General features: G+C 41.2%; 2 protein-coding genes across 2 annotated transcripts in view; one reads left to right on the top strand and one right to left on the bottom strand.

The window, feature by feature from the left end:
* LOC137984897 (ALK tyrosine kinase receptor-like) overlaps positions 1-4,805 on the top strand; it is a 13,554-nt gene extending 8,749 nt beyond the window's left edge. The window contains exons 2-3 of the mRNA XM_068832266.1: positions 1,371-1,485; positions 3,067-4,805. Coding sequence (XP_068688367.1) covers positions 1,371-1,485; positions 3,067-3,908 — 957 coding nt within the window. The 3' untranslated portion in view covers positions 3,909-4,805. The remainder of the gene's footprint in view (positions 1-1,370; positions 1,486-3,066) is intronic.
* Positions 4,806-6,247: 1,442 nt separating this feature from the next.
* The window catches only part of LOC137974956 (beta-3 adrenergic receptor-like), an 8,052-nt gene continuing 1,799 nt past the window's right edge, over positions 6,248-12,500 (bottom strand). The window contains exon 3 of the mRNA XM_068821978.1: positions 6,248-9,178. Coding sequence (XP_068678079.1) covers positions 8,205-9,178 — 974 coding nt within the window. The 3' untranslated portion in view covers positions 6,248-8,204. The remainder of the gene's footprint in view (positions 9,179-12,500) is intronic.

Genomic DNA, 12,500 nt, shown 5'->3' with positions numbered 1-12,500 from the left:
TCTTGGTGCAACTACATATGTACGTTAGGGAAAGAGAGATATATTCCGCTACTAACGCGAATCACTAACACGCATGTGTGCGAAGTTGTGCTGTATGCTGTTTATTTCGTAAACAGTGAACGACCACAATCGATCTCTCATTACCTCCTCCTATTCTTCCACCAGCGAATACACATTGAAGCATTGTTATCTGCGTCTAACAGAGATTGGTTTCGAACAAACTACAGGTTGTTGAACGACTATTTTTTTTCCTTTTTTGGAGCGAACCATTGGTGCATTTGTGTTTTTCATTTTTTACTTGACACTATTCCTACACATAGCAACATTAAGTGGTTAACAACTAATCTCTAGAGACAGCTAGGCCAATAAATTGGCCAATAAATTAAAAGGAACCAATGTCAATCAACGTGGCGGCGATGAGGTAACCTGAAACCACCTATGACGTAAGCTATTGCTCTTAATTAACCAACCGGAGATTGATTGGTTGCTGAAACAAATGGTTTTGTTCCACAGAGTGGAACATTCAAATAAGGAAAAATAAGGGAAAAAATTTTATCAAACAGATCCCCTCCTTACTTGGAGGGTTTCATATTCTCCTCTCGCTACTTCAGGTCAAGTAATTAGGATATTCGCAAAATATACAACGCGAGCATGCAAGGATTATCACAAATGTGAAAAGAACTAGAATACATAGATGACGTTAACAAAATGAACAAAAACCACGAAATGATACTGCGGCAGCTGAGAACAATGACACACGAAAGATGGTCACTTGTGTAGTGTCCCGTACTCGAATTAGAAGCCAGCTTTTCGTTAACTCTAAAGTCGATATTTCTTAGATACACACACCGCTTAATAACCCTTGAAAGTGGATGTCAGTTAAGCCAGAGTATAGCGATGAATTTGACAAATTCACAGGATATTCATGCCTGTGTTTTTTGCATGGGATATTTTGTTACTGTTTGTTATTGTTTAGTTTTAATCGTAAAGTCCTAGCGTACTCTGCACAGAAGTCCATCAGCCAGAAGTCAGTCGTTGTCTCTCATTTGGCCTTTGCCCATCACATCAAACGTATTATCTAAATTAAGCCAAAATAAAGTCCAGCCAAATAATGGCCAATCAGATTGAGCCTGATATCAGCAACGCTTCTGATTGGTCAGCATGCGTGGAACGCAATGGCGCTATGTTATTTCCCCGGCTGCAAAAAATTATAGCAGTAGCATTTGTAAAAAAAGATAACACCGTAAGCTAATGGGCCGCATTCCATCGAAAATCGATACTTCTGGATTACGGACTTCTGCTCTGTGTTGTTGTTCTCGCTGTTATCGTCATTATAACTGTGTATTTCAGTTGCTTTGGTAATTTTGTAGGAGGACTGTCGTTGGAATGGATGTCAAAATAACGGCTTTTGTGTCCAAAAAGAGAGAGCGTATGCTTGCATTTGTGAGATTCCGTGGACAGGGAGCTTCTGTGAAACAAAAATCAGTAAGTTTGTTTATAAATATTCATGCTGTAACGATGGTAATAAACCGGTTTTCAACCGAATGTCGAAAAAAATTTCGTGATTGCTTTGTTGTTTTTCACTTAGAAATTTTCGTGACACACGGATCTCTTAATGTGATTCACCTTCCCACACGCTTGCCGTGGGAGAAAACATTTCTTGTTCCCAACCCAGCTTACCGCATCTGTTGCATGTGGAGCTGCCACTCAAAGGGGTGGCAAAAACCGCCGGATGTAGAGGCTACGCCATGCTGATGAGGCCCAAGAAGCCGAATCAGCTATGTGATTGAGACAACCCTAAATTGAGTGTGCGCCAAGTCGTTTCCCTCGTGTCCTAATAGTCAGTTGGCGTACTTCCCTGAGGAGATTTACCGTTATGTTGGCTCGTCAGTTGTCTTACCACAGTTACTGGAGGCTGTTGACCAAGTAAAGCTCGTGGCTGTTCAGATCTTCCTGCAGAAGCATCGGACGATGATGTCTCCAGTTTCTTTTGTTCTTTTGGTGAAGTCCTTTCTGTTAAGCGTAGACTAGTACGTTCGATGGCTTTCCCGCGCTCTACAATGGCAATCGTGTTGTGAAGATAGCCTTGAACAGTGAAGTGCCGTATTTTGTTCGTGTTCATGATTTTCCTTGTCGTGCGTGGTATGCTGGTCCAGTGGTCAGCCCCCTCAGTGTTCTGTCTGCCCTACGTTTGGTCATCGTGCCTCAGACTGGCCTCAGACTGGCGTTGTCATCAGCCCGGTCATTTGGCTAGGGAGATATCGGCACTTCTGGCGTATGGGCGTCTGGCTGCATGTAATTCGTTGCGTCAGGACTCACTTATTTCATGGTCTTCATCTGTTTTGATTGGCAAAATTCACACTCCGGCCTCGATCAGATCGGTAATCTTGTCAGAGGCCACAGATGACTATTCCCGGCAAAATGACTAGATAGTACTCTCCATTAAAGCGCTAAGCCTGATCCCCACAATTAAATCTACAAGAAGTTCTAAGTCAAGAATAAGGGCTAGAAACCGTACACCTGGCTTGATTTACAACTCTGCTCTGTGGGACTTTAAAGTAGGACACATTTTTTCTGGTGTTGTGGTTTATCCGTCCAGCTGGCAGGATTGACTTGAAGAGGTCTTGAGCTTATTGAGACCATAAAAACTGAACGCAGCCAGACGTCAGGCTGTGTATGTCGGATGTTGTGAAACCTTCCCTGAAATGGAAACGTAAACCTGGCAATAAAATCGAACGAGAAATTTCTTGACCTGTGGAAACCTATTTTACCATTTTTACCTCCACAAAATGTACGCACTGTTCATGTAGCACTAAAATACTAGCAATAATTTAACGCACGAACCTACTTGTAAGAAAAATGAAGCTATTATAGCTGCTGCGGCGTCACAGACTGTTTTGTATTTCTGTTTTTAAAGAGGAATTTCCGTGCACAGCAATAGATAATTCAAGACCAACTTTTGAAAATTTCATGATGGAAATAGCTATTATCCAAGGAATTGAGATTTATTATAACTCGGGTTAAGGTGTGTTTTAAAAATTACAGGATTTCAATTTTTACTTTTAGCTTTGTACAACTTCACCACCCTTGGAGCTAAAGGAAGACTTGGTCCAGAGAGTAATGTAAATTACAGCGGCACCGGACTTGAACAAGTTAAGGTCAACAAAGGAGTGCAAGAGTGGCAGGTGCCGGTCACCGCAAGGTTTAACGTGGAAGCTTGCGGAGCATCAGGGGGCGACGGAATCTGCCAGAGAGGAGCCAGGGATGGCAGGGGTGGCAGGGGTGCCAAAGTCAGAGGTATACTTCGACTAGAGAAAGGAGACAAATTGAGAATAGTTGTTGGGCAAAGGGGTTCAACGGAAGGCAATTCTAACCATGGAAGTGGGGGTGGTGGATCATTTGTGTTTCGCCCCACAAAACCCACTGACCTTATTCTTGCTGCGGGTGGGGGTGGAGGTGGAAGTCAAGTCAACGGTTTGCCTGGAAATGATCAGCCAAATGGCAGTGGAAATGCTGCAGGTAGCAATGGTAACGGTGGTATTGTTTGCCTACATTTTGACGGTCTTAGCCCTCTCACGACCTCTGGGTCTGGAGCTGGCTTCAATCAGAGCGGGGGATGTCATTCGCACGGAAATTGCAGCTATAAGAATTGTGAAAAAGGAGGGAGATCTTTGGATGGCTATTTTCAAGGTGGTAGAAATAGTGGCTGTGACGGTGGATTTGGTGGCGGTGGTGCTTGCGGTAATTCCCCTGGAGGAGGGGGCGGGTATTCCGGGGGAGGAGTGGCAAGCAATAGGGAGGCCGGAGGAGGTGGATCGTACATTCCTAGTCATAACAACGAATGGAACGCAACTAAAGGAGGATGTGATGAGGGGGATGGGTATGTTTCTTTCGTCATCGTAGATTAACCGCTTAGTTGAGTGCCTGGCTACTGAAAGTCCAATGCACATGATTAGATACACGCCAGTTTTGATATCCAACATGAGCGGCCCTTTAAGTGCAAGCATTTGCTACTTATTCCTAGAAATAAGACAAGTCTAAGGGTTAGTGTTTTTATGTTTTTTGTGAGGATCGAATGCAGCTGTTTGTCTTTACTAGAGGACCGGAGATTAGAGGACACTTTGTGACATTAATTGTCAGTAGAAAAGCAAGGGGACACTTCGTGACGCTTTATTGACGCGCATCTAATTAGTAATACGTGTATTTTTGGACATAGAGAGATTTTCAATTGAGTGCCGAAAGTAATGAGCGAATTGCAATGGTTTTGCATTACTTCACTCAGTGATTGGTTCAAATTTCTCGCGCCACGTTTCCAACCAATTAGAAGTGAAACCAAAGCCAATCGTGGCTCGTGCGTGCACATTTTCCCGCGCTTTGTGTCGGCTACGTGTAATTACTTCGTGATTTGTTTGCCGGATTGTCTCCGTCCTTTTTGATTGGCCAAAGTAATTACTTTGGTTTTGGTTTTACGACACTCAATTGAAACTCGCTCTATCTGAAAAGCTTTCACACATTAGAAAGTCTCTCGTATATTTTACTGTGGCTAACGCCAATCGTCGATTTTACGGGGCACCATTCATGCAGTAAAGGAATAAGGAGTAGTTTGTTTAACCAAATGAAAACGTTTCTCATCACAGCTTAAATGTGCAAAAAATTATTTCCTAAGTGAAATGTAAATTAAAAGCATTAATTTATCATGATGTCTTTCCAAAAGATAATAAAGAGATAAAGGAAGAGAGTAAGAAAGGTGCAGTTCAAAAATCAAGATCTCACTTTTCCATTTCGTTGCCTTTGCAATTATACACATTGAGGTACAACTAAATAGCATGAAAAGGATGAAAAAATGACATGAAAAAGCTGAATTAAGCAACGACGACTTTGCCCAGAACAAAAGCTGTAGAAACCAAAAGCAAAAGTGTTCAAAAATTCAGATCTCACTTTTCCGTTTTGTTACATTTACAACTATACACATTGGAGATGAAAAAGCTGAATTAAGCAACAACCTCGTTGCCCAGAACGAAAAAGGTAGAAACTAAAAGCCGCCAAGGATAAACTTTAAAAGCCTGGCCAAACGGTAAATGTTGTAAAATCCAACATGCTTACTGCATGTTGAAAAATACGGGGTGGCCAAACGATATCAAACATCCTCTAAACATGCTTGACATAATACACAAAGAAGGGTTACGTTGTTGCAAACGCTGGCCGTGTAGCACATATTTCAACAGACTTAAACTATTAGAGTGTAATGTGAAGTACTAGTTTTCTACCCAAAGGAGTCCGCAAAAAAGGAAACGAAAACATTGTTTTCCGAAACGTTTCCTCGGTGCGCAAACGAGGAAACATTTGCTGAGGAAGCAAAATGTTGCTGAACAAATTCAGAAACATTTTTGCTTTCGCAACAAATGCTTCCGCAACTGTTTACAATGTATCCGTAACATTGTTTTAACAACAACAACAACTTTATTTAAGTGTCATAGACCCTTTGCATAAAGGGCGCCCAAAGTTGAATAACAATACTTGATACATCCTTAGCCTCACATTCATGAAACGTAAACACGAGGCTAAGGATGTATCAAGTATTGTTATTCAAATTTGGGCGCCATTTATGCAAAGGTTCTATTGTATTTAGCACAAGAGCAATAATTTGGGACACTAACGAAATTAACTCAAATGAGAGAACCAACAAACTCAACGCCGACTCTGGACATCGAACCTGGGTAACATTGGTAGGAGGCGAGAGCATTCACCACTGCGCCACAACTGCTCCAACGTTTGTGGACGCTGTAAGATTACATGATAATGAGTTATACGAACAGTAAAATTTTACATCACGAGGTGTCTCCCTAAACTTACTTATCTTGTAGTCATAACGAGTTCTCCTAACCTGTGCTAATAAGAAGCCCAATTCTATCCCAAGGGTTGTTCTGAAAAGGTAATTGACGGCGTTGACACTTGAATGGAAACTTTGTGTCGCCTTCGAAAAAACCTTGTATACACGAGCGACGCATTATTTCAATCAATCTCATGAGCCCAACCAACTGACCTGCTCCCAGCTAAGTGGCTTCACAGCTCAGTTGGTTCTGTTAAGAGACAATTCCTTAAATTGTCCAGATAAGAGCGAGGATGACTTCTCCCTTTCGTTTATTTATTAAAGGGGCTATGTCACATTATTTTGATCTACTTTAGGGTGCTTAGGGGAAAACTTTAGTCAATCACGAGAGTTAAAACTCGAAAATGGTAATGTGGAATTCCTTTAATGATAACATTATCTTTACCGTGACATCGCGAACAAGATGGTTCTGAGCAAAAACGACCTTTATCCAGGCGATTTGCCATAAACGTAAAAAAAGTCGAGCTGACTTTTTTCAAGATTACCCAGATGCAATCCGTTTCAGTCTTCTCCAGTTGTGTCCCTCCATGCTCCTCTTTCGTTTTGCTGTTTCTATTACGTCGTTCACCAGTTTTAAGTGGTTATTGCAATGCTTCATTCTACTTTTGGGGCATTTTAGGTGTCACCAAATTGCATCATTTTGCGTGACAGAGCCCTTTTATGCATAAGCAACATTCACAAACTCAGTAGAATATTGATTTTTGGAACCTTTCTGTTCGAACAAATGACACTTATTAACGACAACCAAGTTGATGCATCTGTGCATATTGCTTGTACTTATGTTCGCGTCGCTTTTGAGGGCTGGGCTGGAGTCGCCTGCATTTCATTAAATAAAGTGCACTATTATACACTCAATAAAATACTGCGTTTTCTGATTAGTCAATGACAAATGCATAAATAAATTATAGAGTGCAACAAAAGTTACTAAACAATTATTCCATGAGCGCTCGTTGGATATGAGATGTTAATAGCCAACGAGGCGCGTGTCGCCGAGTTTGCTATAACCAGTCTCATATCCAACAAGCGCGAATGGACTAATCGTTATATTATCATTAAATTCTAAACGCTTGGACATTAAAGTCAATCAGTTTCCGCTTTGAAAACACTTTGCGGAATCAATTTCAATATAAAGTACGAGGTCGAACGTTTACATGCTACTGTGTAGTTTTCTTTTTACTATGTAGACAAGATTGTTTTACACACCATTTTTCTTTATAACACCAAGCACAAACTTTATCGCAGGATTTTTTTCAATTTTCGCATTTCTTCTTCACTTGCAAGAAACTTCATAAATAATTTTAAGTTTTATGAAGTTTCAATATTCTTCGTGTTAGCAATATCTTGTTTCTCAGAAAAGGATTTTACGTCCGCTTCAGAGAACTTCAGGCCCCAGTTGTTCAAAGGATGGATGTCGCTATCCGCCGGATAAATCACTATCCAGTGGATAGGTCATAGCAAAACCAACTGCGCTATCCAATGGATAGTGATTTATCCTGTGGATAGCGTTATTCACCTTTTGAACAACTGGGGCCAGGAGTCTATCGCTCGCCATTCTTCACTGACTGTTCGCAGAAACAACCATAAAAAGGCGGGAAATGACGTCATCAACATCCTAACTAGTGGGGATATGAAAAATACGCCACTCGGGTCCCGGATGTAGTTACGTATACATTTTATGAGTGGTGTTTTCTTCCAGTAAAACACTCCTGTTTAAAGAGTGATATACAAAGGTTGCTATGGAAACACAGCGACGGAGCAATTCTGTTGAGCATATAACAGATAAAAAATCGCTTGTGCATTTTGTGAATTATGGGCACGAGTGATATTTTGAAACATCAATCGTGCCCATAAACTGGTCTTAAAATGCACTCGCGTTCATGCGATTTCCTATACATAACCCAAGGGACGAACAAGGTACGTCCCACAATATTAATTCAACATCGTCTTTCCCTTAATTAACTATCACTGAACTTGGAAAAGAAATTGTTTGATCGTTACATCCACGTGGTTAACGGTAAAATACTTTTCTACAGAAGAGAATAGGATATAAAATTTGTAATGAACTGTTTAGTTGGGGATGAATTACAAACTGAAGGAAATTGAGCTTTTCCCTACTCCGAGCACAACTCCAATCGCTGGTCTTAACCACAATTCCAGCTTTTGGTTTAAAAGTACCTAAATGAGACGTTTGCGAACTAAACATTCGATCAAGTACGGATGCTTGCATGATTCAGTCATGATTAAATTGAATTGTCAAGTCTAGTGGTCTGCTGTCGGATCTATCATTTTTTATCGAGAGACCTAGCTTATCTCCTCAGACGACCGGCCTAATAAATTCTTCAGAAAGTACACTGAAACGATGAGTGCGGCCGCAGTAAGAGCGGAATATGGCTCGAACTGCTCTTCTAAATTTGCCATACCTTAATGCGTAAATAACAGGATTCAATAGTGAACTCAACAAGCCTGAAAATCTCACCCAGTCAGCGGGCGTTTCTAGACTCGGACGCTTCTCTTTCGAAGCTTTATAAAATATATTCTCCATCACGAAGCAAGGTGTCCAGCAAAGAGCAAAAGCGCCCACAAAGAGAAAGACTGACATGGCGATCTCCCTTTCGCGACGGCGAACGTTTTCATTGAAATCATCACTTGCTAATAAACTACTCCCCGAGCTTTCAAGGCTGTTCTCAAGGTCCTGACGAATGCATTTTCGCACCAAGTAAAATATCCTTGAGTAAATGATAAACATAAAAACCATGGCTGGAAATCCGACTGCGTCGACGATTATTAGTCTGTACTCTTTCTCATTACATTGATTCAGCAGAGAAAGTAGCGCAGCGCAGGCAGCGAGAAGCCATATGTAGACAATAGATAGTTTCAGATGTGAGTGCACCAGGAATTCTTTGCTTCTAAAAGGAGCCTCCACCATAATGTAGCGTTCAAATGCAAGAGTCAGTATTGTCAAGGAGGATGCTACCATTGCAAAATACAGTGATGTGTAGGCAACAAAATACAAATTCCCATACAACGACGACATTTGGGGAGGAATAAAAGGGAGTAGGCCAAGCAATAGCTCACTCGGAATTCCAACAATGAGGTCGCACACCGCCAGATTTAAGATGAGATAATTTGGAATGGTCTTCAGTTCTCTGTATGGATCCTTTACAATCGCGATCACCACTAAAGAGTTTCCGAACACGGTTAAGAAGCACAAAACTAACGCTGCAATAGCCAAGTTCTCAGGAACAGGATCCACAGTGCAAGTCGAATTATCAATGCTTTTCCAGGTACCTAATGGAAATAGCAAGAATATTTAGAAAAACGCTTGGCAAGCACTTGAAATCTAGTTGTGACTTATACATTGAATTGAGATGAGCCTGAGATGAGTTTCTTTGACGAAGCCTCAAAATGATCACCCTGGGTGCCAGAGGTTTTATTTTTCTTTCGCGACGAGTAATGGCGTACTTATAGAGATCTCGCTAAAGGGGAGAAAAGCCCTCTGGCACCCAGGATACAAAATGATACCCAGCCTGAAGAAAATTGCCAATTGGAAAAGCCTGTTGAGTAATCCCTCCTTTCGTATCCAGATTTTTTAACATCGGTTCATTGCGGTAATTATTGTACATGTAGCTGAAGCTCATAACACAGAAGTGTCGATGTGTCTCATTTCTTCTTGGCCCATCAGCTCACTGTATTATCTAAATATAGAATACAGGTCCCGCCAAATTATGGCCAATCACATTGGGCCTGATGACCAGAGCGCTTCTGATTGGTCGGCAAAATCACGGATACTGCAACATACGCAATACCGCCACGTTTTTTCCTGCAAAAATCGAACAATATATAGAGAGCTTTAGATTCTAGGACGGGATTGACTACGAGTATGAGATTTTCTCATAGAACAATAATACGCGCGCAAACCAGAGTCATTTTGGTGGGAAAAACGTGATGTCGCCATTTTAGTACGAAGTTTTGCAAAATGTCGTCGTGTCAAAACAAGTCACCAAAACGGGAGCAGTTTTGGCGTTTTTCCACCTGGAAAAGGCTCAGATACCATCAATAAGAATATCTGAGGAACCTACGTTGCTAACAAAGAAAAAGATTTACTCGTCCGGGTTGTAACTTTTCTAAGTATTTTCGCTAAAAACGGGCAGTCAAATCTCGTACTCTCTCTCGTCCTCGTAGCCGTTCTAAAAATAGTGAATACCGAAAACTGTGATGGGCCGCATTCCATTTAAGATCGAGACTTCGGTGTTCTGGACTCTTGACGTGTAGCGTAAAAAGATAACTTTTTGAGCTACAATCAAATTTTATTCAATACATGCTAGAACCAAAGGCTATCTGGGGCCGGTTGCTCGAAGCCTGGTTAGCGCTAACCGTTGGTTAACAGATATCAAATCCTATACGTATCCATGGTATTTAACGCTGATTAGACTTGATACCTCTTAACCAACGGTTAGTGGTAACCAGGCTTCGAGCAACCGGCTCCTGGTTGCATTGTGAACATTAGCTATCCATTCATTTGCTCTTGCCAACATCGTGCACTAATGAATTACAAGAGCATATCAACGGGAGCTTCAATCTCCACTAATTCCTTTACTCAACCCTTTCCCCAGTAAATTTATTTTTAGAAACAGGTTTTTCCCGCGAGAAGTATCCTATTTCCCTTGACGCTGAGACAGCTTTGTTTTGATTGTCTTTTCTCACTGTGAGCGTGCTGTATCTCCAAAGGAATGCAATCCTAGGCCAAGTATGGAAGATTGAGGTTCCTCTTGATAAAATGGTATGAATTATCAAGCGCCCTCGCTCCCCCCGTACCCAAACAGTCAAAGAGATTAGCATCTTACAAGAGCCATAACCAGGAACTAGTATACAACTTCAAAATTAGGTCTATGTAACGACATTTTCACGGATCGAGCTATTTTCAGACGAGCTCGTAAATAAGATTTGGCTCGCACGAGCGACCATTCTCTATCCCATGCGTAGTAATATCTCATGCGATACTTGTGATTGGCTGGAAAGGTCTAGTTTCGCGGGAAAATCAATCTAAAAATAACTCGGTCTGTAAAAATGACATTCCACAAATACAATGAAGTTGTACGCTCCTAGTCATGGGTTCCTGCATCTTATAAATGTTGTATTAAAATCAGTAAGCAGGTATTTCAGGGGCTCGTACCAGTAAGACGAGCTAAGGGGCCGGCCGGCCATGGCCTTTCCTCTCATGTGACTTTTTCATGACGAAATTTTAAAGTTTAAACAGATGAAACTCAAGAACGTTTTGTTCGCTAAACTCATTATTAACGGATAAATGCAGATGAAATGTTTGTGCGAAAGGTATCAAGAGTCCATTTCCCAAGAGTAAGAATTTGGTATCAGGTTTGTCCCCATCAGCGTCAGAAAAATGTCTATTTTTGAACCAAGTTTTGCGGGAATATTTAACAATTAGACCCGTAGCCCGCAAGGGCAATAGCGTATTCTGCTGGCCCTTGAGGGCAAAGGATCTAATTGTTTTACTATCACCTAACTAGTCGGACAGAAAAGGAAATAATAAAGATAATAAAGATAGTTGAAAACATATTTATTTCGGAATAATGAAACACCAATGAAACACAATCACAACAAAACAACATTCAACAACAACTGTGAAAGAAAGTGAGGCTAGAGGTAACCTTGTTATGATACACACCTCCCTCCTTTTCTTGTGTTAACGATGTTGTGCTCATGCTAATTAATTGGAATTTACATGAGAAAAGCAGTGACGTTTTCAACTGTAGCCTCATTTTCATTCATAGGCCAGGTAACTTATTAAAGCACACAACTGTAAAATGGCCTATTGTAAAGAAAACTAAGAGCTGAAAGAAAAACAAAATTCTCACTACATGCGAACTATTAAGGACCAAAAGAAGTTGTTCCAGTTTTTTTTTCCATTCGAAGAAACTATCCTCCTTTGATTTGTTGGGCTTGTCGCAACGGACAAATCTAAATATGTCCGCACTGAAGTTTGTTGGTTTCTAAGGGACTTTTTCACATCAATGCCAATTTCACATAGGTGTTTCGCAGATCACGGGGAAGGAAATGTACTTAAATGCACGCCGCGCCGTGCAGCTCGTTTTTGCAGTCACACGTGGCGTTGCCGTTGCCGCCATAGCAGAAGATGGCTATGATACGGTGTCTCCTGAGCAATCCGCTATTTAATTTGCTAGGAGGTATATTCAACACGGATTCCGCTGAAACCAAGTCATTTTAATTCACGTTTCCGTTATCATGGACAGGTCCTTTTTTCAGCCTTTTTGAAATGGCCTCCTGTTTCAGTTTAGCCTTTTGAGGCTTTGTCACGAAACACGTCACGTAGGGAAGTCAGTGACCTGTTGCAAGAGCGTGACCACAAAAATTGCTGATGCTCAGATACGTATTAAATGTCATCAGAAACCTATAAGGGTTGAAACGTGTAACGCGTGTTCACAGCTTCCGAATATTCAGTGCGAACTGATTGGTTGAATGTTTCATTGCTAAGTACCATATTTGGAAACCCCTCGCTCTTGTTGTTCCAAATATGGTACTTAGCAAATCGAATATTCAGAAGCTTGTTTCCAAGCGCACAAGGGGCCGTTAC

This window comes from Montipora foliosa, chromosome 1 (genome assembly GCF_036669935.1).
Source record: "Montipora foliosa isolate CH-2021 chromosome 1, ASM3666993v2, whole genome shotgun sequence".
Classification (NCBI taxonomy): domain Eukaryota; kingdom Metazoa; phylum Cnidaria; class Anthozoa; order Scleractinia; family Acroporidae; genus Montipora; species Montipora foliosa.
Note: the sequence above shows the minus strand (reverse complement) of the source record. Positions and strands in the feature narration are given on the sequence as shown.